At 41.9% G+C, this 27027-nt stretch overlaps 1 protein-coding gene across 1 annotated transcript in view; it reads right to left on the reverse strand.

Annotated features, from left to right (window-relative positions):
* LOC115366506 (ecto-NOX disulfide-thiol exchanger 2-like) overlaps positions 1–15240 on the reverse strand; it is a 189081-nt gene extending 173841 nt beyond the window's left edge. The window contains exon 1 of the mRNA XM_030061992.1: positions 15101–15240. Coding sequence (XP_029917852.1) covers positions 15101–15122 — 22 coding nt within the window. The 5' untranslated portion in view covers positions 15123–15240. The remainder of the gene's footprint in view (positions 1–15100) is intronic.
* Positions 15241–27027: the final 11787 nt, after the last annotated feature.

Genomic DNA, 27027 nt, shown 5'->3' on the forward strand with positions numbered 1-27027 from the left:
TCCTGTGCCAGTTCCTCACTATCTCCAAACTGCCTCTGACAAAGTGCCCAAGAGTAGTCCCTGAAATATGAACCATAAAGCCCAATACCACTATCAAACTGGGCAGCTGATTTGTAAATCCAGTTACCTCCCTAGCTGTAATGAGTGTGCTCAGTCTCATGATGTTAAAGCAGCTGCTGCTGGCATCTGTCTTCAAAGTTTCAGCCTCCATGTAGAACAACATTCAGTCCAAGGCAGAGCCCCTAAACACAAAATTTACTGTACTACCTTAACATCCATGACTCCATCAAAGACATCTATAGGTCATGAAAACACAACACCATTCAGATAAGAGGTACTGAATAGATGAAAGCTCTCAGTACCACTTAAAGGCATATACAAGCTGGTTAGAAGTGCAATTGTCCTTGTGCTTTCTTGGCACAAGAACAACTTGCTTTGCACCTCCATAAACTAGGGCTGAATGAAAAAAAAAAATGATTGGGATTATTTTGACAGATAATGGTGTTGTAATGTATGACAATTTTAGTGGGAATGATAATTTTTTCATCATAATTTTCATTTTCATTGGAAAAAAAAATTAAATGAGGGAATTATTATTTCCAGGGTCTGTGCCCAGGCCCAGGCCTCTCTGTAGCACCATTAACACTTTTATAATGGCATTTTGTCACACATTTTACCATTATCAAAAAAAAGTTGCAGCCTTGTACAAAATACACAACATTTAGAGCTTGCCAGTCTTCTTGGCCATGGACTGTTTTTTTCCCAGTAGCTGTACTAACTTCTCAAAATTAACACTGCAATGATTTATAATGGTTAAAATGCTACACATAGGGCCTTTAAGAGGTCATCACGCACATTCATGCCTGCCTGTGTTCACACACTGACATGCATTAAATGTGTGGGCACGTCATGGTTTGAGTTTGACATGATAAAATCAGCAGCACGGAGAATGGTGCAATGAGCCTTTGCTGACAGCACTGTGGGAGTGCGAGCTGAAGGTGCACAACAGTTGGCATCAGTTGACATCTGGGAGGGAGACAGGCTGCGTATAGGGAGATTATCTCCACCAGAGTTGCAGCTCAGTGCGGGCTGTCCACTGCAGCTGTGGGGCTCCTTGGGGACTGAGGACTCCAAGGTCTGCTGGGAGAAACCGTTCTGCCGGTGCGGTGGGAATTGAAGCAGAAAGTGCATTCTAACATTCCACTCATTTAGCACATTGTGTCACACAAAAAGACACAAGAAGTAGGGAGTCCATCCATCACAGCACTTGAGAAATGATATGCAGGGATACGGCGATGATGACTCAGATCCCATGGGCATCCCTGTCACCTGCAGAAGGCCACAGACAGGCTCCATTTAAAATGCCAATCTGGAGGAATAAAAGGAGGAAAAAAGGAGTGCAGGAGGGAGGGGAGATAGCAAGAAAGGAGGAAGAGGATAGGATCCTACTGTGTGTCTTTGTTCATTAGCTTCATTCCCCACCTCTGGCCCATGCTGGTGAATTTATTTTTAGCTCTAGTCAAGTCAGCTATAATTCACATAATCAAACCCTATTACAGTACGGCGAACAGATACTGTACTTTTAAACATCATTCTTTGTCTTGTTAGCAGCAGTTCCAAATTGATAACAAGCAGCCAGTGCCTTTATGATGCTTGTTTCTACTCTACCTTCCAGCTGAACTAGTTAGGGTCTTGCCAAGAGGCCAAAAAACACCGAAGCTGATTGTGACACTTTCTGCACATAAAAATAGTGGTATTATTTTATCACACTGTTTTCATTTCCTCAGGCTTAGAAAATAATTGAAGGGGGCATCTGAACTGTCTGAGACCTCAGCCTGCAGCCTAAGGAGGGATTCAGATTGTACTGGCCCAGGTGGAGGTCTCCTCAGCTCACAGACGAGGCCAAATCAATGAGGGGTGCAGTGAAATGCAGACAGCAAGCCCCACTGGGAAGGTGTTTGGATGCAGAGCCACAGGCAGAGGGGGGATGTGAATGTAGATGAGAATTCACATGGCGAGTAGGCCTCAAGGACTCACACTAGCATGAGAGGTGAATAAATGAGCCCTGACACAAACCATAGGAGTTTATGTCTTTCAGTGGATTTCCATCGCCTCCATCTTCATGTTATTACTTGCACTGATGGATGTTTTAAATGGGTGGTGCATTAGGGTGGCACGATAATGGAGAGTACTGACATTGCGATCTCTTTTGTTTCTGCGGTATATATTGCAATATTAAAAAAACATGGAAAATTTCACCAAAAACATGCAGCGTGTTATTCACGTACAGATGTACAATTAACAAAGCATAATTTTGATCATTTGGGTACTTTAAGTCTATCATCTTCTAGCAAAACAAAACCCTCCGCCTACTTCTACCACACTTGGTTAAGCCCTCTGCCACTTCTCCAGAAATCAGCTGGGACTGCTCCACTTCGGTTTCACTTATGCGACTCTGACACCGGCACTGGCAAGCGGAGAGAGAACAGGTGGAGAGGTATTTGTGAAAAACAACATATGTTCCTTAATAAACTTTACAAATGGACTTAAGCATCTCAATTGTGTTATTTACATAATCTACCATTTCTAATGATGTTCAAATGTATGGTAAAACTCAGACTCAAGCAGCAAACAGATTTATCCACAGTATACGCCAACAAGATATAAGCACAGATAGATCTGGATACTGCACATTTTGTCTATGTTAAGCTTTTCTTACATTCGGGCATGGACCATCCCCATGATAGTAACTTTTTAACCAGCAGCACGACTCAAAAGCCACCTCACTTAACTAAAGTCTTGTGCATATTCTGCGTTTATTAAACAACCAAAGCAGGCAGCGCTCATTTTCAGGTTGTGGTCAGCGACTAGTGGGGCCTGCTTTGGTTGTTTGATGAAGGGATCAAGAACACCCCGTCACCACAGCAAACAGCGAACTGATCACTGTGCATGCAGAAACTGCGTGTCACTAGCAACAAACACTGTGTATCCAAGAATCCTAAAATCTGCCTAAATTATTCAATATCACACAGACTTCTCTTGTAGATTAGTCATGGGAAATGAGAACCTTGTGTATTTTCCTTTTGTATCGAGCAGCAACGGAGCTTGACGTGTTTACATGAGGTGTTTCGGTTAATCTGCCTTACTTGGCACTGCGCATCCTGCAATGTGACTATTGCACGTGCACACATCACAAGATCGATGGAGAAAAGATACATTGTGAGGCCCTGCCTTGCATAATAGCATTTCACAGGAGGTCTGAGGCTCTTTCAGTGTCACATGTAAAAGTGACAGAAAGCATTTTTTAAACTCTTGTAGTGACAACTAGCACCTGGCTGATATTTCAAAATCAATTAAGTGACAACAATTGCACATTAGGCTACTCCTTCCACTATGCAAAGTTTCGTCAGTCTCCATTTAATCTAGAGTTATTAAAGACTTGAGGGGAACAGATCACAGAGCCAAATTGCCACTTTCACTCAGAAATTATTTCTTGGTGTCCTGGTTTGTAATAACATTGATGAAAGACAATAAACAACAAATGATTATAACCAGAAACAACTTTATGTGCTCTATCAATATGCATGTTACGCTATCTAGCATCCCTGTGCGACTTCTTCCTTACCATCATGCTATGAACTATGGCACATGAACAAATGAATCAATAACTCTTACTGACAACTAACAACGGGCAAATAGAAACAAGCAAGGATAGATACAGACTAGAATCACTGTAAAACATGAGTAACATTCAAAGTTTCATTGCTGCCACCAAAGCAAATTATCAGCACAAAGATTCACCTCTTTATTTTGTGACTTACTTGCAAAACACAGGATCCAGACAATTTACACCTAGCAAACAAAGTCAGCAAAGACAAAAAGGGAAATATTCAATTGTGGCATGCACAAGGGAAATTTTTGTCCTTCACACTGCCAAGGAAATGTGTGCCCTAAGTGAAGGAGAAACTAACTTGTCTTCTGACTGATCATGCATACTGCTGACTTAAAGGTGCATTCCACTGGTCAAAAATACACAGAGCAATACACTCAAGCCATTTTGCTTTTCTCCTGAAACGTTACACCAGTGATGTATCACTTCCCTGTAAATGCTGACCACCATCTATTTCTCAAGAAGACTTAAATAAAGCAACTGAACAAATTTCGGTCAGTAAAATGTGCTGAACGCACAGAAATCCACAAAGTTATCCAACAGCAGGGGTCTGGCTCGCGCCAAGCTCAGTGCAGTAAACACTCAGGTACAGGGCTTCTTTTGAGCTTAAACAGCGAATCCTTCATAGACGCTCCAAATGACATATTAGGTAGGTTTTTCAGTGTTTATGAAATGGTTTGCACAGTGGGGGTCTGTTACAGAAAGTATGTTTACACCAAACAGGGTAAAAATTCCAGTAAATGTTTCACAGAAAAGCCCCTCTCAAGCAAACGGAAAATTACCAAACTACCAAGGGGCTCCTCCATATTTCAGTATTCTGAGGGAAATCAAGCTCCTAATCTAAAGTAGGTCTGGTACCAAAAAAATGCTCTTCCAGGCTAGCTTGACTTCCAAGTTGAAAATCAAGACCCACTTTCACTGAAGCATACAGGGATGTCCTTCATTCAGTACCATAGTGCCCCTATGGACAAGAATCACTCAGCACCCAGACAGCTTTAGCCACGCTATCACTAATGCATGTTTGGTTGCAAGGCATTCGTCTTCTCCACTGCCATTTTTTTGTTTGCTTTTCATTATTTAAGCTATTTGTTTTGGAGGTTTTTTGTTTGTTTGTTTGTTTTTTGTTTTGCCATGAATGTCTTTTCCTCTCCATCCTTAAACTAGCATGAAGGCCCCGTAAGGCATTCCATCTCTATTATGGCAGAGTGATGGCCGCTTTTCAGACAGGCAATCTCAGTGGATGCTGCTCTTCCCTGGGCCAAACCATTGAACCACAACCTCAGATACCTCCATTCTCTCTGCAGGGGAAATGTTCAACATATCAATGTCTACAGAAAAATGGGTGTGAAGGGGGTTAGCCCCCTTCATAGCCAGATATTTATAAAATAACATCAGTAACTCTGTGTAAGAGTGCGACTTGCTGTTCAAGGTAACTGTCATTCAAATTTCTTATGCAACATGGTTTTCCTAAAATGAAATACAAAGAATGTCTAACGCCTCATAAAGCAATATTTACACACATTTTTAAACTAGGTAAAAATTAATTAGGTTATCTCATTGTGAGGGGAATTTGATTTATTTGCATTGTGGCTGCTACTGTAAGGCAGCTGCTATATTCGAGTGCACTGTGCAGAATGTAGTATGATGCATCCCTCAAGCCATCCATCATGGTCCGTGTTGTGTTACTTCGAATTTTTTCTCTTGGCATTGCTGGAAATGGAAAAATGCTAGGACCACAACAAAACTCAGTATCACTTTGTCTCTTGAGAGGGGCCACTGCACAGTGAACATGATAGCCTACAGAGCCACAAAAACACAGCTAAAATAGCCTACAGTGTTGCTGCTGTGGTGTCTCCTCTGGGCGGGACATCTAGGGGACACAGTCCACAATTCGGTGTGCAGCTGCACCTGTGTTCTAGTTAAGATTTTCTGATTTCGAAAACACTGGAGTGAAAAGGAAGCCTGTGATTTAGTTGGGATGCTGCTGCCTTACGTTCACAGCTCAGGCAGAATATATCAATCCATCTCTGGCTTAGCTTGTCCCATCTCCATAGAGAAGCTTATACTGACAGACTGAGAATCCTGAGATTGATATAGAGGAGTGAAGGCTTTTTCTGGAGATGATATATGAGAGCAGAAATGAAATTCTAGCATGATTCCTTATGATCTTTTAACATCTTTTTTTCTTACATCCATTCTATACTCTTCTCATAAATTCCCTTTCTCCTCCTGTTTTGAATCTGTCCCCTGACTTGAAGTAAATGTCTGCATACATTCAGTACAGCATCTTGGCACATACAATCCCACCACATAGGCTAGTGATTTACCACAGTCTTACAAATCTTTCTATGACTGAACTGATTCCTGTTGAACTGAAAGTCAGTTATATAATGAATCACCAATTTCTAAGGCACCCAAATAGAGTTTCTGGCAAACAAAGACATCTGAACATTTATAGGCAAGCTAAAACAACAGCGATTACCTAATACCATCAAGCCACAGGGAGAAACAGCATGAGTGGTGAAGCACTGAGACAATCTTAAGTTATTGCCCTAACTCTCGTGTAGCCTGCACCTGCTGCTGCAGACTCCTTAGGTCCAATTTCAAGGTTCCTTGCGTGGTGCTTTATCTCTGAAGTGATTAGGAACAAACAGCTCCATCAATCAGGTGGTGGAGCCCCAGAGAGCGCCAGAGTTGATCCTACGATGCCTCCAGGCTGCCAAGCTCTCTACACTGCTTCCAACCCACACAGCTGGCTGAGCTGCTGCTGATTCTGCTGACGCTTACAATGTTCTCCCATACAATCCTTCACCCTCTTCTTCAACTGAACCAACTCCAGCACCACTAAATACACTTATCTACTAAATGTCACACCTGAAAGAGGCCATACGCCAGGAACAATCACACAGACACAAATGGGTCTGCCAGGTGATACAGACATCAGATCAAAGGACTTAAATGGAACCAACAGCTATCAATCCAGTCGGCCACTGGGAGATTAATAAGCAAGAGTAGTAAATCTGAGAGGTAATCAAAATAACATAATTACCTTGACAATCTACACACACAACAGATGAAGATAAACTTTAAGAAACTGACACCTCTCAGAAGAGGCATAATTTCACAATCAAAGCCAATATCACTTTTTCATCAAGAAAGCATTTTTTTTTTTTTTTTTTGCTTGTTTGTTTGTAGTTTGTTTTTCTACCTGCATAAAAAAGCAGGTGATACCATTTGCATTAGCACAAGTCTTACACCACATATTTCAACTCCAAGTTAACTGATGTTGCAATCTTCCAATCCAACTAAAATGCACCAAAGGGACACCACCAGGGGCTGCTGGTGGCCCTTTGCTCCTGGTTGTCCATCCTGTATATTTTTAAAATAGTTTGATTTTATTTTATCGATTGAGGTTTAAGATTGCCTAACTAAGATGTAGAGCATGTCCTATATCATCACGCACTACTGTGATTGGACCTGAAGCCAATAACGACTTGGATTTAAAACATGGTACAAAAATGCCAGTTGACCCATTTACACTGAGCCCACATCCTGGACAGTAGTGGGATTTTAGAGCAGTGTAACACATCAGAGTATTTTAAAAACGAGCAAAAGCCTTAAAGTGATAGTTTGGATTCTTACCCATTGGTATTTGCCGCTCCATGCAAGTCTAAAGCTGGGTACACACTGTACGATTTGAGCCTGTATCTTGCCCGATAATGGAGCCGCATGACTCATTCTAGAGTCGGGCGGCACTTCAGTTTCGTCGGGCATTGTCTGCCTGCATTGTACAGGGAGGAGCAAGGTCGGATCAACAGCTCCCAACCAGCCGTTGGACAATCAGATAAATTCCTTACACGTCCGAAATTTGGTTGGCTGTTGTCAGGCTCTCGCACAGTTGAAGAAGAGTCATCAGTGCCAATGTCAGTGCCTTTGAATTTTTTGGTGCTTTCAGGGACTGTCTTTTGACGCTATGCACAGGTGCCGTATGAACATTCAAGGCACCTCATAATATTAGCTGAGAGTCTGCAGATTCACCACATTTTCAATTTGAAGCTCGGCAACAAAGTAAGTAAACCAACAGGAGCCGAGAGTGAAACGTGTCACTCATTTCTAACAAAAAACATATTTTCCCTCTACTTTCAGTTTAAGTGATCCACTGGTGCAACAGGCTAACAGCCGTGCATGTGTGCATGTGTGTGTGTGTGTGTGTGTGTGTGTGTGTGTGTGAGAGAGGGAGAGAAAGATTGTCAAGGCCTTCAAATGAAGCTTTATTGGCAATTGGCAATAGCCAGAACGGTGCCCAGGAGCTGACAAGCCCTTTTATTTTCTGTTTTGCATGTACAGTGAGAGCACCGTGGTTGTGGCTTGATGATCAGACCATATAGCGTGAGTACATGAAACATGGGCATTGGCTGTGCATGACAGACCATGCACTCAAGACAGTATGAACTGGAGTTAAACAACAAGATTTCAAAAATTGTACAGTGTACGTCCAGCTTAACACACCCACGAAGTTTGGTCCATTAACTCCTTCCCTGCTGCAAGAACAGGAGCTTCACCGAGAGCATACTGCTCCAAAATGAATGAAGTAGATACAGATCAGAAAACAACACGATTTTAAGCAGTGACACAACAATGAAAATGTGTTTGCAAGGTTTCATGACATCACACATTTGTTTGGGTTTCAGTTTCAAGGCTCCTTTCAGCCCGCTGGCTTTCAAAACGGCAGTCGGCGGAAGTATTTTCTGCCACAACTTTGACACTCTATCACCACAAAGCGACGCTCCAGCTCTCCAGTTTGTCTGTATCAGATTTGTGAGATGTGTGTGTGTTTAGATTTGGATTTAGAAAAGCAGAATAGCTGTTGGCTCTCATATCAGAGTTTATTTGCTGTATAATGTGAAAATATCATTGAGATCTACACTTGGAGAATTGTTCTTATGATTTAAAATTATAGGTAAGAAGCTTTACAGCTAAATATATCAGAGGTCAATGAATTTTGATAGTAACAACCATTAGTTGTAGTCTATAACCCATTTGAGCTGCTTTCTATCTACATACTTGATTATTTGCTCTTTTCTGTCATTACTTTGACTTACCAGTCTCCCAAAAAGGAATTTTCAATTTCATGGGAATTCCCAATTTAACCAAATAAAAACTATTCGGTACAATTTGCTAATTTCCAGAGGACTGTGAAGTCACTTTTCCTTAAACTGCACTTGCTGCAGCAGAATATAGTGACTCTGTTTACTTTAATGTATCCATATTTTCATATAATTTCCACTGGGAGCCATGACTGGTGGTGAAGGATAAATACATTATTTATTTTTCATCTCATTGTTAAAACAGCATCCTTTGATAGGAAGCACTGTGTTAAAATAGCACTCAACTTGCTTAAACAGCAACATGCAAAGCAGCAAAGCTTCACTCATCTGGGACAGAGGTGTTTATAGTGCAGCCCTCAGCCCTCAGCTACCTTGGCTTCATGCTGCAGCCAACATGATCAACAAGTCAACAGAGGTCCAATCTACCATCAGGAACTGCAATGGAAACTCAGCACGCGTGTATAATAAACAAGCCTGTTAGCTTAGAATTCCTTGGCCATGAAACAAATTTCAAAGCTTCCTTGTAACCTTATTGAATTATTTTCATGTCATGAATAACAGCACACCCCGACAAATGCAAAATGAACAAACTGATGGCAGCCATTAGAAGCTTCCCAGTTCTCTATGACTGAAGGGAAATAGTAAAAACCTCAAAAACAGCACTCAGGCCAAAGTATAATAGACACACTACTCTCACCGTAAACAAGAACAAGTAATGCTTTTTAATTAATTTATCATCATCCATGTGTATGTAAAATTAAAAAAGGCACGTTTCCCGTAGCCGGAAATTCCAACTCAATCAAAACAGGTGCCAATGAAGAGCATTCAAAACGGAGCTGTCACATTGTAGATAAATCAGCTAAAGACACCCCAGTTGCAATCTCAAGCCCTTTTTAGACAGAGACTCCACAATACTACCATAGTAAAGACCCATCTTTACACCAGCTTTCTGCTTTTTATGCTGAACCAAACAAAGGTTGCATAATGCCGCTACGATGCATGATTTTACACAGCATGCCGGCGATCCGGAAGCAGAGGCGTGACATGTAACACAACAGCATCAGCCTCCAGGCCAGTGCTGCCAGACAGTATAACAAAAGCCTGTTGCGCACTGCGGCCAAGACAGCATCCAAAGAGACTGCACATATTTCAACATGTCCGAAAGTCCATTGCGCACTGCACAGAAATCCTGATGTGCACGGTACATAAGATGTCCAAAAATGCACAGTATTTTTACAGGTCCACTGATACCTCTGTAATTGCCCTCTAAGTGCTGCTTAGGGGGCAATTAGAGGGCAAGTAAGCAAGAGAGGTAAATCTGAGAGGTAATCAAAGTAACATCATTACCTTGACAAGTGCTTAGAGGACGCTTAGAGGAAACGTCTTTGATCACATTTGCGCATTTATTTGGCTTCTCACTCTCTCTCTCTCTCCCTCCTGTCTGTGCATGCATGCGCAAGTGTGTGTGTGTGTGTGTGTGTGTTTAGGCCAGTTTGCATAAATGGAAAGTAGTTTCATCATTGCATTTAAGTGGATATGTAAACATTTAAATTGTTATGTCATATTGAAGAATTTTTTTATTATCATTTTTTTTTAAATAATTTGGATGGATTTTGAGCAAATACTAGATTTATAGGGTTTAAAGGGCTAGATTTATATTTAATAGAAAACATCAAACCAATCAGGCAACACTGCTGTAGTACCGTCCTGCTGGCTCTCCCTTTTACACAGACGTCAATTATGCCCTGTGACTGCCTCCACTGCCGGCTTAATGCTGCAGCCACAACGGCCCACCACTCCATGTTTGTACCTCACACACCAGGGCGAAGCGAAATAATGATATTTTTAGTGTTCTTCAAACGGCAAAGTGACAGTGTCAAAGCTGTCACTATCACAGAAATGACACCCCCCACGCCCCCATCTCTGGACAACCTGAGTGAAACACACGGCGCTAGCAGTGACCACATAAGTTACTGTCAACTTGTTGCTGTCACATCAGTGTTTTACATCATCCAATGCCGTTTTACTGTGAGAATTAGCCACCATGGACTTTTAGCTCCATGGCCATAAAAGTTACGGAGTTCATGTTTTGTTTGTTTGTTTGTTTGTTTGTTTTTTGCTGGGCTCTGTACATGACAAACATGTTTTCTTACATCTGGGAAATACAATTAGTCGGCTTGTGTAGCACCATAACACTTCACTCACAACAATTTGGACATTGTACTTGGCCATACTGCAATTTTGATAATATTTCAATTCGATTGTTCAGTCCTATCATTAGTGCTACCTGGTAGACACTTGCTATAGCTGTTCACTCAATGTAGCTGTTAAACAATATAAAGTTATGAAGGGCATAAGCAGTGAAAACACTATTTGCCTGTTGAAAACTCTGTGGCCGCACTATAGACCACTACAAAAATGCAAGTGGAGCCTCTCATACCGCCGACAATGGATTTTGTTAGAACAGCGCAAACCATCAACCAAGTTGCCTGGAGTGTGAATGCATGGTTAGTAATCAAGAGCACAGCTGTCCATTACAGCAGAAGCAGTCGTGGAAAAGCACTATTATGTATTTATGCTGCATTAGTGCAGCAAATCCAACGGCAGATCATTGTTTTCAAATGTTATAATGTACAACTAAACTGAATAAACTTAAAGTAAACCTCTGTCTCTCCAACTGCTGGTTGCTAGAACATTTCTTACACCCCATGACACAACTAAAAAAAGATAAAGAAATAAAAACAAAAACATTTTTACGCCTGTGGGTGTAACCGCCGTGCAACAGTGGTGCACATGAGGTGCTCAGAGTGCCACACGGATCCGCTATGAAGGGGGCAAAGTAAAAATTAATAACTCATTTACTGCCAAACAACCCATGAAAAGGCCTTATTCCCTCAGTCAAAACATCAAACGTGCCTGCTTTCTACTCTTTGTACAGGAAGCCACATTCAAATGAGCACTCTAATGAGTTTTAGGGGCAAACATCACAGGAATAGGTCTTCTAAACTTAGCACAAATATCCGAGCTGTTAGGGAATTCAGAGCACCTCCTTGTCAGACTGCCTGCCCGAAAGAAATCATTGTGGTTAATTATATGTAATAGGGATCGGACTGCATTTATCAATGTTGCAGTCACACGGACTCAATGCATTAGCTTGAAAATTGATCCACGAGGAACACTTTTGACTGGGGCTGGGCAATCAAACAATAAATGTGATGTATATTGAAATAATCATTGATATCGACTGAAATAATGCATTTTATCGCGGTAACATTTTTGACCATATCACACAGCCCTACTGTTTTCCACATAAGCACATACTGTTTCAAAGAATTGGTCTTCACATTGAGAGGGAAAGACAGTTGAGGTGAGATTTGCTTGGCTGAGACACAGTAAATGTGTTGAAGAGGAGAAATTAGCATGGATCCCTAACCACTGGTGAGGTGTGTTAAAGTCAGGAATACAGGAATAGAGAAGTAATGGCCTAATTTCCTATAAAGGCCAGAAAAGATAGTCTCTTGAGGCGTCTTAAGTAAAGAGACTGAAAGGACAAAATGGAGTCAATACAACAGTGCCAAAGGGTTTGCAGTGTACGATTTGGCAGCATCATTTATTTAGCTGCACCCTCTGGCCCTTAATAACAATACTGGCTAAAGACCACAATATTGGACTGCAGTAATGCATGAAGAGCGGCTTGTAGCTGCAGAAACCCAGCTCAGGATTTAAATAGCTGGGAGACTCCATGTCTTTCTGGGCCTTGGAGGCTCTGCTGAATGATCCATAACCAGGTTACTAGAGCTGTGCATCTCAGCCTTTCAGCAGTGTACCCTCCTGAATCCGTCGTTCCCAAACAGTTATATTGCCAGCAGTATTCACAGATAGGGAGCTTCCTTTATCTCTGACTCATATTTTCACATTTCATTATGCTGCCTCTCTTTTCCCCATAGCCATCGTTACAAGACATTCAGTTGCTGGATTGTTAGCAAAACTCAGCCTGCGTTTTCCCATTTAAAAGGGAGATTTTCGAAAGCTGACAAATCTCTTCATACTCTACAATATTTCACTCTGCATTCAGTCGTGCTTTAATTTATGCTATAGCGCCATTATCCTGGGGCCACTGTGAACTCAAATCAAAGTGGAGAGATCCAGTACACAGTGTCTCTCTCTCCCTCCCTCTCTCTCTCTCTCTCTGCATTTCTAGTCCTCTTTCTGAAGGCCCCTCCCCCTCCAGAGGCATCCAACATTGTCCTGCCCATTGATCAGAGAAGACTGGTGCAGTGTGGAGGTAAATTACTGTCACTGAGAATGATGGACCGTAACTCAACCATGGTTGCTCCTACTATGAGAGCACTTGCCCTCCACTTAGGGGTGATGGATGCACACACATCACATTCAGGAAAGTCATTAGACATTGTTCTGTCATTAAACAAGTCACTGTTCTATTGGAAAAAACACAATTTCAGAAAGCATTCACATGCATTTTATAATTACACCGATGACTAGGTTTGTCGTTAAAAAAAAAAAAAAAAAAAAATACGACCCAAATATGGTGCAACATTCATTTCCAACTTTAAGTAGAGATGTTTAACGAATTCTGCACCCAGCCACTCACTTGTTTGTTGCATAACTGTGTGATAATGTGACATTTTACATCCAAATGCGTACAGCAGCATGAGCAGAAACGCAAGGGCTTGGTAAAAGGCTTGATGGCAAGTTGGTAATATGACTGACTAAACAACAGTACAGCACAGATGTTTATACTGAGCTGTTCCCCTAGCAAAAGTTTTCCTCGCATAATCTTGGCGGTTGGCTGGCCACTTACTGGGGGAACTAATGAGCGCATTATGAGCACTTATCCATCATTAGATTGGTTGCAAGAGACCTAAAGTAAGTTCAGCACTGTAAAATGCAGCAAGCTAAAACTGAGAGCTAAGTGTTGGAATAAAGCTTGAATAAGCCTGCTAGTGGGAGAGCTCAGACTGTATGATCTCCTAATTACACAGTGACTGTGGTGATGGGTTTTATTTAGCTGGAGTTAAGGATCGCAGAGATATTGGAAAATAAATGCAAAGGAAACAGAGAGTCAGAGGTACCCCACTGACCACTCTGAATGACTTCAATTCAGTAGGCGTGTAATAGCGAAGCCCGGTGGTTTCCAAAGTGGGGTCTGGGGACCACCAAGAATCCTCGAGAGGGTTCCAGTGGCTCCCCGGGAAAAAGAGAAATAGATTACTTTAACTCCTAGAGGTTAACACAGCAAATGGATGTTTTATCACAAGCTTTACTCTACAATACTACCTATAACTGCCCTCTAGTTTAGATGAATACACATTTCTGTATTACCTGATTATATGAATCGTCTCAAATGGGGTTCCATTAAAGGAGATTTAATCAAATAGATGTCAGTCAGGGAACCCCAGCCAAGTGTACTGGATGATCTGGTTGATGGCCAAGATGATCAGCTGGACGGTCTGATAGGGTTTACTTTGTTTATGCTGGTACAAGCCAAGTCAAATGGTTTCCAACAGCTAGTTCACACATGCTACGTTTAAGTCCCCAAGTTCCCCATGGCCAGAGTCATGTGGAAACGGAACAAATTACATTATAAAGTAAAATGAGCAAGATGCCTTCCGCACAACGAATAAGTGAAGTAGCGAAGTAATCCTGCTTTAAAGTTTAGAAGGAGGAATAGTCTACAGTCGCCTGCGAATATCACAACAAAGCGTGTAAACATCATGCAGCAACTACAGGTAAACAGTAGCTAAACCACAGAAAATCCTATCAGAGGAGATCAAATAAAACAGCGTGAAAGAGGATCAGGTCCCAGTTTCACTCACACTGAATAACACAGACAAGCTCTAAATTACAATACAACCACAAATACAACTCGTGGATTTCCACTGTTAACAGCATGCCTGTCTAACAAAGAAACACCTTGAACACCATCTTTTCAAATAACAAATTACAGTAATCCTGTACAAAATTTTAGGATACAAAATTACATTGCACAAGAATTATTGTAAGATATCACAGGGATATTGTAGAATTAAGTTAAAGGTAAACTACGCACACCATAAAGAATACAAAATGCATTAAAGTGTCTCTATAAATTCAGTGCCCCAACAATACATCTATAGGAACAGTTACACCATAAGACATTTTTTAATCTAGCATAAAATGCGATGTGACCGGCACACAGTCATTACAGCCACAGCAGGCACACTTTGAAGTCCCTGCAGCAATATTTTTTAATAATATCATGGTGATTTTGGAGTTAGGTGCGCAGCCGGTATCTTGTGAGGTTAGTTAGACACAGCCTTACCGGTGTACTGCAAGAGAAACATTGTCCTCAGTCGGAGACTCTGCGATGAAAACAGTCCCGCCGGAGATGTGTCTAAGCCCGGTATAAATCCTCAGAGCAGAGCAAGTTTCCTCGCCTTTCCTGTGCCCGCTGCGGTGGGGAAGTCAGGCTTCATATACTGCATATCAGCCAGGGCTCCTCAGTTATCACCTGCCTGACAGCACGCTCTCTACAACCGGTGTCAAGCTGGCAAGAGTAAAATGTAGCACTTCCGGTCATGACTGAAAATAAAACCCTAATTAGCGAACATGTGCTGTGGCGTTTTCTGCGTAGCAGCGTGATAAAAACACATATAACCACGAATTAAAGTATACTCAACATAAAAATGGTGGTTCTTTGCGGCTGTTGCGCTGTAGGCTACACAAGAACACTTTGTCGTTGTTTAGATAACGTTTATGCCTTTATTTTAAAGGTACATACATTTAATTTCCGGTGCTGATCGCGTTATATGTGCGTACCTTGACCAGCTCGTCACAGAAACCACAGTGGACGCAGCGCGCTGAACAGTGGAGCGGCTTGCAGAGTGCACTCCTGTACTGTAAACAGGCTTTTATGAATGCAGCGGCCTGCCTGCATCATGCCAAGCTTTCAGCATGGCAATATCCGGAACAGAGGACAGAGGAGGATATTGTATCATATCAAATATCATATCATCATATCATACATCTTTTCAAGCGTTGCTATCAAGTCATTGGTGGTGTGATATGATTATAATGGCGACAATATTTTTATTTATATAGCACATTTTATTACAAGTAGGCTCAATGTGCTTGGACAAAATATGAACAATGTAGTCATCAGCATGAGTGCATAGGTAACATAATAACATAACAAGATGCAGAAACTGAATAAGTGGTGCATCTGCCCAAAGCAGACGGCATCAGATATACCACACAGCAATTAAAAACACAGAAACATCAACACATCCAAATAGAAACCCCTGCACTATCACATGAGCATGTATGACCAGGTGTATAAGAAACAGTGCTACCTCACATGCAGAGGCAGTAATTATCCGGAGGGCTGGGAGGATAGGAAAGTTTTAAGTTTGCTTTTGAATGTGGGCACAGTTGTGATGGACCTCATGTCAGCAGGCAGTTTGTTCCAGGAAGCAGGACCACCATAACCGAAGGCACGCTGGACAAACTTGGACTGAATACCGTGTACAGCTAGCAGACATGTGCCTGACGACCTGAGAGGCCTGATCGGGTTATAATCAGCTATAATGCCAGAGGGGTCAGTGACCTTCCTGACTGAAATGAGGTTTACAGCTATAAAATATATCTTATAAAACTTCTGGATGACATCTAGAAATGTCAGCAGCAAAAGAATTTTACCGCCAAAGCTAAATTAATTAACAAATTGTGCCATTATTGAACTATAACTCAATTACCAAGAGCAGTGGAAAAAGGGGCTACTTGTTTTGTCTCGCCTGTGACGTTAGATAAAGCCTACTTAGGGCCCCTTCTGGCCTCAAGGCCTTGATAATGTCCAAGTGTGTGTGAGGAAGCTTTGGAATGTGTCATGGCAGTAGGCAGCTGGGCTGTTTGTCCCTGACCTCATTAACACTCTTCAGTCTACTTCGTACCAGAACCGGAGATAAAGGGCTCTATTTTTATGAAGGAACATGGCTGGGCTGGCTGCCCTGACGTGGAATTTTGCTGCATGTGTACGAGTTTTGCTTTTCTTTCCCCCTTGCCTGCATGGTTGGTTTTGGTGACTTGCTGTGATCTTGACGGCACCTATCCGGGAGAAGATGGGGGGCTACTGACAGACAGAAATCCACCTGTCCCGGACCCGCCTTCGCACCTCCCAGGACCGAACCGTTGGCACCTCTTTCTTGCCCTAAAGAGAGGTGACTGGATGACAGAAAGGCTGTGTGAGTGTGCTGTTAATGAAAATGCTGAACTAGACATTTAGGGGACTTTTACTGGAGCTTTTTTTGGACTGTGGTAACACTGTTTTAGCCATTTGTTTGCCTTTTTTTCTATTAGGGAGTAAAACTGGCTTTTTGACCCTTATTCGTTCCTTAGTGGTGTTGTGGCTTGAGGCTAGAATCTGTTTTCTGTATCCTGTGGTATTGGCCAGGACCGATTGTCTGTGCTCCTCTCGTGTGTGCTAATTTATTGAACAGAGGAACGAGAATCAGTGAAGATCATCTTTTACTGTGTAGTGTCTCCACCTGGGAGCTGTTTTCATAAGTCTTATGTGTTCCAGACTTTGGTGGGAGTAGAAGGACAGTAGATGGTGTGTCGTGGACAATCAGCAGTTACTGATATCAAGGATGTGACATGAAGAGTTTTACAATTTTTTGTGTCCAGAAAAAAGTCTTACTCATTTTATTGCCACATCATCTGGAGTGTTACAGAAGTTGAATGACCTTGAAGTGATCCAGGACTAAGCATTGGCTCAAACGGATAGCAGCTGCATTGAAAAGGATGCATGGTGGCAAAAAGGCTAAAGGAGTTCTCATGGTGGGCACCCCGGTAGCTCACTGGGTAAGAGCACACACAACATGTTGAGGCTGAGTCCTGATCACATCCGACAATTATTAATCCAACCTCAGGCCATTTGCTGCATGTCATCCCTTCTCTCTCTTCCCTGCCTTTCCTGTGTCTCTCTACTGTAACTGTCAAATAAAGCAGAAATGCCAAAAAATAATCTTAAAAAAAAAAAAAGTTCTCATGCCAGAGAGAATCGCACCATTAAAGTTCACCAATTACTGAGCTAAGGAGGCACTACAGGAGTAGGAGAGTTGATGTGTCATCGCTGGTTAGCCAGCAGTTTCAGAAATAATTTCTGAGAAAATATGCTGTGTTAGGGCACCCCGGTGGCTCACCTGGCAGAACACATCCCACATACTGATAGTTAGCAAAGGAGCAGTGGATCGAGCTCATTAGCTCAACACAGCTTGAAGGTTTGTTTACATTCAGTGGAAAACACGTGTTTCTATAAATCTATGTCTACGTGTTTGACACACCTACCAAGTTGGTGTTGACACCACTACAAGAGTATGTTTATCGCTATAAAAGTAGATGCTGGAAGCAAAAGAAAAAAAAACATTTGCAAATGTGGATCAGTGTAGCAGCCTTAAGTACTGTTTCGTAATCTAAGAGATATCGTTCCCTGATGTGTAAAGTAGAGAATATTACTAAAATCCAAAGGCCCATGAGTCCAGTGGCTGGAGAATCTGTGTCAATAGTGCCTCTAGTGTATAGAGATTTGCACTTGCCTCACCCACCCGCTCAGACCTTGTCCCAAGTGCACAGCGCAGAGCGAAGCCAAAGTCCATGTTATTTTCACAGCTTTACCAAGTAATGTGAGCATGAATGCACCCTAAAGGCTTACCTTTTATGGATGATGTGATGTGCAAAAAATAAGATAGCCTACATTTTTCTTTCTAACTATATATGTGGCTGCGGTCTGAATGATTACCATGCAACATAGAACTGTCAGTGTGTACCATGAGCATGGAGTGGGGATTGTGGAGGCAAATGCATCCTGTATAGAAGTCAGGGGCTGGCTGGTGAATGGCCTGCTCATGTAGCCAAACTGTCCCTGAGGTTTGCCGCCAACTGCTGTTTGGCTCTTCGCCTAATATCACTGAACCTTGTGCTACACTGGGTAACGGTTCTCCAAGGACCTGAGCAGCACGGTAACCAAACGTGTTATCTCCTCTCAAGCTAATTTAACATCATCTGCCCTGGGCAGCTTGTTTAAGGTGCCGCATATTTGCTCGTGGTAATTCAGAGCCTCACATACAAGGACATCGGTTTCCTCTTGGGAGAAACTTTAGTGGGGGAACTGCTACGGATTGTTCTCCTCCATCAAAAAATTGTCAGACTGCCATAGCAGAGTGCTCTGCTGTTAAAGGAAAGGAAAAGAGGTAATTTGATTGATTGTGATAGAAGCCAGGCCCACCACACCGAGTGATAATTTTCCTCCACCCATGTCCAACGCCTCTGGTCACAAAATTACCAAAAATCAATCACCATCCTGTGCTCTTGTGCTCTGCCTTTGACTGCACTTTATTGATTTATGAAAATAGAGTCCATATACACTTCATATTTACCTTACAGGCACACCAGCACAAAAACAACAGAAAAATGAATGGCAATTTTTTGTATGACAAATGATTGATGTTTCTTTCTACAGGTATCGTCCTATCAAATTTGATTTGGTGGGGTGTTTATTGTTATATTTTTTGCAGGCAGTGAAGTGCCTGCTTGAAAACAAATCAAAAGAACTTATCCAATTTTGGGATTTTGCATCCTGCCAGCTATGCACCACTGGCAACGCACCACACAGCGGATGAAATCGTTTACAAGTGAAAAGTTAGATAAATGTTTGGGCAAACGGTTGACCCACCACTGTTTTCTCCTTTGCCCGGTCTGAAATATAATTTTGTTTTTCCAAACTTATGTTCTGCATTTACCAGTTTACACCAATGTCTCCTTGAAAAATGATTTGAATTACAGTCCCTTACAAAAAGGTCAGAGATAAAGAGAGAAATGTCAGACATATCCTTAAGTGGAAAAGAATTAGGCTCACCATGCATCAATCTTGCCCTGCAAAATGATCTCAGCATTGATTTTTAAACAACTTTGATGCAATTACCGAAATAAATGGGGCATCCACTGTTCATGGAGCAGTAATGTTGATTTCTCAATCTGCACAGCCATTTTCTGGTTATGGAAATTGCATGTTTACAGCCAGTCGCTGCAGCATAATGATTATATGTCATAGATACAATGCATATGAAAAGCATTAAAGTATAGGGCCTGATGTACAAATACATTAAAACTAAAAGATCACTCTTGGGACTAAGCATCTTTAATTATAGCAGCAACAAGTCATTTATCATCTGCATTTGAACAAAGCTGCTTGAAATGGTTAATTTTGCCTTTGGGTGTGTCGTAAATAGTTTAATACTCAAAGGGCACATGAAAAGAGAATAGGGCTCTTGAACTCAGCATATATTTTTTAGGGGGTATTATAACTCTTTTGACCTTTGGACCTTTGTGGCAATTTGTAATGTTTATACAAGCAGACTTTGTTGGCCCTGGACCTCTTGAAACTTCAAATTGCTAATCACAAGGACTGAAACTGCTGGAGGTCACACTAGGCTTGAGAGGTCCTTTTTAGGGCAATTTTATTTGAAAGAAAACTACACACAGCTAATCACCCTCACTTGCAAGTACAATGAAGCTGATTACCTGTAACTAGTGATGACATACACAGTTTTACTTGCTGTAAGACATGCAGTATACTGTAGATTATACACTGGTTACGCAGTGAGGTATTTTTTGTGTCAGGATTAGCCTCCATAATTATTGCATGTGTAGGAGTGGGCGTGTGGGGCAGTTAAAGTGAATGTCTAAGTACAGTAGCCTTGCATCAAGTACAAAGCCACTGTGGTTACAAAATACTTTACGGACACGAGGGATATTCAAATGGACAAATATATGTCCTGTGCTGTGATGTATTTGAGAGCAGCTTAATGGAGTTATTGTGGTTTCAGTGTTTAAAAGGTGCTGAACGTCCCAAATTTAAGCACTGTTATTGATCGTTTGATGCCACTGTGCAAGGACAAGTGGGATTTGGCTGGCTCGACAGGGATGCAGAGTTGAATGCAAGAGCTGAGGAGATCAGAGCACCGTCTTGTGATATTTTGAAGCCGTTTGAGGCTGATTTTAAACAAACGCAACGCAAACAGGAAGAGATGCTTGACAAAAAAAAATAAAATAAAATAAAATAAAAAATAAATAATTGCATGTTGCTTTCAAAATGCATGTGGCTCAAGCATTGGCTGTATTGTTCTTTAGTGGTCCTGCTGAGATGTGCAGCTAGACAGTGCATTCTTTCATTGTCCATGTTTTCACTAAAGGAAGGCAGTCATAAATAATCTTAATGGTTTCCAGACTGAATTCAATTACCTCTGTCACCCAATAGAAATGAATAAAAGCCAGTATGTGCTCTTATTCAATTTGTGTGTCCCTGGGGGATGATGTTTGCATTTCTTCAATTTTCAGACAATGGTTTTCTCTCTATGGCTTGCTTAGTCAGAAAATTCATTTAATCAAATGCTAATTTGACATAATACCTAAGAGATGCAAGAGACCTTCCTTGGCTTTTATGGATAGCACTGTGCATTTATAACACAACAGTCCTCCTCAGTAAAGTGAACTGGGTGGCTTGAAAGTGTGGGTGTAATAAATCAAAGTAATTCTTGCCAGAACATTTCCACTTCCTTCAGAAATGAGGAAAAATCTTTGCCATTGCAGAAAACTCCACTGTAGCCATCTCTTCAATCACACAGTCATGAATGTGATTACGAAACAAAGTGCAATTGGATTTCAGCCAGCTCATTCCCACCCCATCAACGACAAGCAAAATTTCCAAGCAAAGCTGATCACTCCTGAAAGCCACATCCTAATGACTTATTAAGTTGAGGATTTTTGGTAGATTAAAGGTAGCTTACTACATAATGAAGAGGCACCCCGCTGATATCTAAAATGGACCAAATGTGTTTTCAGTGCCGGTCTCCCTACACAACCCGCTTGGCATGCTCTCGTTGTTCTTAAAAAACGACCTCTTTGTGAGTGTCTTTGCAACCTGTTTAAGAAATATAAAATATACAAAAGAGTTAAAGATTTTGCATTCAGAGAGCTTCCGCAAAGAGCGTTGCAGATTAAATGAAGCTATATGTTAAACTTTTGGCAGATCACACCAGGGCCTTTGCATTATCTTCATATCCTGAATTGGGAATTGGGTTCCTTTGTATGTTTTGCACTTAATGATGTATGATGCTCTGCTGATTGCCTTGCAAAGTAAATAGTGTGCCTCGCTTCACTTTTATGCCCTCTCCAATCAAACAAGAGGTTTCAGGATGCTGGCCTTTGGGAAGTAACGCGTCAGGACTGATGGTATTTAAAGGTTCTGCTCCATGGAAAAGCTGCCAGTTTAAAGGACTGCAATGGTATTTGGTATCCTCCATTTTGAAATCAATGAGTGGTGCGGTTATAGCTCCACCAGGAGTGAAAAATGTCACATCTGAAGGTTGATGGGGTTTCATTAAGTCCACTGCCCTCTATAGAGGAAAAGACAGCCAGCACATGATTCCAAGCTCAACATACTGAAACTTGTCTCCTTGGGGGTTTTGTTTTATTCTCCCAGTATATCTTCATTGCCTGGATTCCTACTTTCCTTCTCTCTCTCTCCCTCTCTCTGTCTCGACTGTCTGTGCTATTTCCCCGTCATACTCTTTCCATCATTAATTCTCATTATTTCCCGTCATCTGTACTATGCTTCCCCTCCATGCCTTCTCGTTGATTACTGATTAGCATGTGATCATTTGGACCGGGAAGAGTTGAGGCAAATCTCCAGCCCATCAGAGCCACACCTCATTAACTGAGCTCCACATTGTCTCAGTGAACAGACTGGCCTCTACCTGTTTGAATGAATTAATGTGTCGGTGAGCACAAAGAACAGGTAGCCAGAAAGAGAAGCCATGTTTCAGGTGTTTTATTTTCCAAGATCCTTGTGCTGAAGTCGCTCACTTTCTCAGAGGGGGAGGACAGAGATTGCTGCTTTGGCAATGGCAGCATTCTGTAAATTGGATTAAATCCACATGGAGGCTTGATGGTCTCTAGAGGGTTTCCCCCCAGCATGAATTGATGGAAGGGTTTCATGCAGAGCACATAATAATAGCTCTTAACCTCTCTCTATCGCTGAATCCCTGTCAACTGCAAGGTCCTCAAACCATCATTCACAGCCAAGAGGTGACTGGACTCCCAGCACTATTTATATGCAACACCATCAATATAGCCACCAGAGGAGGGTAGGCAAAAATTAGGTTTGCTTGCTCTGCAAGGGAGACAAAACTCCCATTAAAATGCCACAAGTACTCTTTCACGCATGCAAGTAGTGCATAACAGTGAGTAGACATTCAAATGCATTTTGGCAGCTGTGTCGTGCAGCTAGCTGGTCATGATATCTGGCTCCAAATGTGCCATCTGTGCAGATAAGCATCAAACACTCTGGCCCCTAGTCAGAATCAACACAAGGCTGACAGACTTAGTGTTTACCATACATAAGGTAAAGCTTGAGATAACCAAAGGGAAAAACAGAACATTTAGGCTTTACGTCCTGAGACCTTATGAGAGCCAAAATAACTATTAGATAGAATGAGCAGAGATGATTGAGACCCGCATCATCTCTTTGTGTATGGCTCAGCATGCTCCTTCCATGGCAATTATGCATCAGACACTCTCTGGGTTCATTACCATCACTTTTCTCTTCTAACAACATTCCAGTGTCAGTCACAACTGACTGAGGAATTCACTGAATCATTCCAAACCCAACCCTGCACACTCTGCCCTGCCCTCCACCTCACACACTCACCAATTAAGAGGGTGTGGTTAGCAGCCCCGAACTTGACACTTCCCCTCTTTCTGCTTTAATTATGTCCAAGTCTTTGGAGGCCATACAGAGGACAGGGTCCAATTAGTCAACAGAGGAAGGGAAGTGATGTCACTCCCTGACTGGAGTCCATTTGTTAAAGCCAAAGGCTGGATAGATTTCAATTGCTTGTGGCAAATGAGACAGAGCATTTGAAGGATAAGGCCTGAGGAAGAGGAAGAACTACAAAGGCATGAACTATAATAAATAAGGACACTTATCTCCAGTTAGTACATGCTCTAATCTCTCTCAAGAAATTTCTCATTTCATTCTCTCTCCTCAATGATCACTGTTTCAATCCCCTCTGTCAATGACCTAGTCTCTACCCTTCTAATGCTTTCTGCCTCTTTGTCTTTCACCATCTTTCCTTTTCTCACAATCTCCTCTAATCTCTACTGTGCCTACGCCTGTGAGCCTGTTATTGTTCTGAGGCATGTCATATGTTTTTCAGCTTAAGTGAAATGTTAACGCTCTTAACACCATGTAATCGCCACTCTCTTTTGTAAGCCTGTAGCTAGAGCAATAAAATACAGACAGCCCCAGCCTGTGCACTCAGTTTTCATCTCTTGACTGCCGGCCCCTAAAACAAAAGAGCAGATTGCATCTATTTGCATATTTATCCTTTCCAAATGAAATAAACCCTCACTTTCATGTGATTTTTTTTGAGTCACACAGGAAAGGTGTGCTGCTGTTTGTGTGTTGCTGCTTTTTCTTCTACTACTACATAAGTCACACTGGTAAGGTTTAATGACCCCATATCAGCTCCTTGTATCAGAGGAATTGACACCCAGAGACAAATACAGGCCTGGATGTATGCGTAGGGGACATGATTAAAGCCCCCAAGATACTGTTAAGGCTGTGCAAAACAGGATGAGAGAGAGCTCCAGGGGTTAAGATAGATGAGAAGGAGCTCTTCACAGATCTAAGCAGAGAGCTCTTCATGGGCGACAATGACACTGTTATCAGGTGTGAAGCAGAAATGTTGCCAGCAAATCCTCTTTGTGCTGCGAAATCTGGACAATCCACCTGCCGCTGGAGAGACCGCCTCTGGTGGTGTGGAACCTAACCGCAAGCAGTGGACAGTGAACACAAGATACACAGAGAAATGTACTTTCTCTATCTTCTCTCTTGTTCTATCTCTCTCTCTCACACACACACACATGCACACAACTAAAAAAACATGGACCCTGGAACCCCAATTTATCAGTTCTGTCACCTGTTCAAGGACACTGAAAAGACTGGGTAATAAGGTTCACAAAAAAGAGCTTTGTCTTGACCAGAGAAAGTTGAAAAACAAGGAAAATGCATTTCATCTGCTGTTCTGAGGAACACGATCTCCTTGTTTTGTGGTGCAGAAGCTCATCTGAGCCGGGGAGACCTGAGAGACTCGGGAGGATCCCACTGACTAGATTATTAGCACTCAAACTGTAGAAAATGACCTGGAGGAAATACAAAAGGCTTCCAGAGACAGATTGGGAAGACAATGTGATGAGTGGGAAGAGCCCTGTGGGTGCTGTGATGACCACAGTAATTGGCTTTTCTCTGTTATGATAATCTGCATAAGTAATGCCACGGCAATATATTTCCAGTTTAAAGAGAAGGTCAGAGTTCCCCAAAGCTCCCTCCTCTCAACAGCAATTGAATTCCCTCTTGCAAAACACACAAACAAGAGCTTTATTCTGCATGAGTGAAACCTGTCTCTTCAAGTTCACTGGCTGACAAAGATTGACGTCTCATCTGAAAAGCCTTTTTTTTTTTTTTTTTTTTCTGGCCTGAGTAAAAAAGTCAAGTTCACTCTGCAGAGAAATGTTGACAATCGATCATTTGGCCTGCAACCAACAAGACAGTGCGTTCTAACTGATGAGCCGTATTTAACAGCTTGCTCTGTGGGCAATAGATTCTTTGGGTTTTACCTAATCTTGATCGTTTTTTAACTGTTCCATTGATAAATGTGTCAGAATGAATCAACATTTTTGCTGCCACTATTTCCTCTGCGTTTCTTCCCATGAACTTAGTGGCCTGTTCATCCCATTGGTGCCATACCAGAAACTCAGAAAGAAAGGTAATGGTTTGGGACCTTTGATCAATAACCTATCTTTATCTTGCGCTAGGGCAGGCCTAGGTTCAGCTCCAACACAGGGACAAAGCTGTTCATTACATCTCGCTTACTTGTCACAGTGAATAATGGCCAACAAGACAGAAACACGAGCAGTGTTGTCAGAGTCCTGACTCCACACAAGTTTCCTCGGTGTGAGTATGAACTGGTCAGAAGCACACGCTGTGAGATAGACAGTGTCTGCTCAAAGAAGTTTTTTTTTTTTTTTTTTTTTTTTTTTATGGCTGCACATCTCCTGAGGAAATGTCAAACTGCTTCACTGTTGTTAGTATTAACGTAGATGGCAGTTCTGAGAAACATGTTGCACCACAGCCAATTTAATTTAATGAGACGAACCTCCAAAAGTAAGATCATCGGGGAGAGGACTTTAAAGCTTTTGTCTCAGTTAAGAATAGAGGCTCCCACTGCTCGCAATTATAATGGAAAAAATGCAAACCACTTTTCTTAATAGTGTAAAATATTTATAGCGGAGTCTCAGAGTTTAAAAGGGAATAAGTGAACATGAAACATATTGGTACTTTCTTTGGGTTTTAAAAACATAAACATCTGACTTTCTATTTGAGGAGGTGGTGTTGTTCACAGCTTCAGCTATCTCTGCAATTTCACACGCTGATAATCTTCTCTGAAGACCTCTGACATCAAGAACCTTCTGTGGACCCTCCTGGCATGGCTGACCCTCCAGAAAGTTGTTCTCTCTGTGCTCACTCCAATAAAAGTTGAGGTCATAGATAAATTACAGCTTCGGTCTCCGCATTGTGAAGTACCAGCACCCCTGCATACCCGTCAATAAAGTCTGCTATGGTTTTAAATAAGTGTTTACAGGGGAAAAGGTGCCAAAGAAACAAAGCCAAAACTAGCAGCTGAGTCATGGTGCTAACTAGACTCATGTAGGATAATTAAGGCTAACAAGAGCTGAAGTTGTTGGAGAAATGGGATGTGGAGACTTGAAATGCGAACACCATAAACGTTAAAAGACTTGTGTTTGTCCTATGGCTGTGGACAGTGATTCACGAACAAGAACACGTCTCGTCAAAATGCCTAGCCAGACAAGACATATATATATATAATATCTTCCATCTTGTCCATGTCATCTTCAATGGGACTGTGCTATTGTGGCTGCAGCACCCACAGAAATGGAGCTGAGCTGAACTGGCATTGCAGAGGACAGGGGGCTTTCAAAATCTGGGGCTGCTGGCCTCCCCTTGGACAATGCTTCTAAAAGACAGCCGACAGCATGAGGCTGTAATTAGCTGGCACTTCAACAAACCTGCAGCAGAGAGACACCGATCTCTTCCACTCAAGGTAACATTAA

The sequence above is a fragment of the Myripristis murdjan genome, chromosome 10 (assembly GCF_902150065.1).
Source record: "Myripristis murdjan chromosome 10, fMyrMur1.1, whole genome shotgun sequence".
NCBI lineage: Eukaryota > Metazoa > Chordata > Actinopteri > Holocentriformes > Holocentridae > Myripristis > Myripristis murdjan.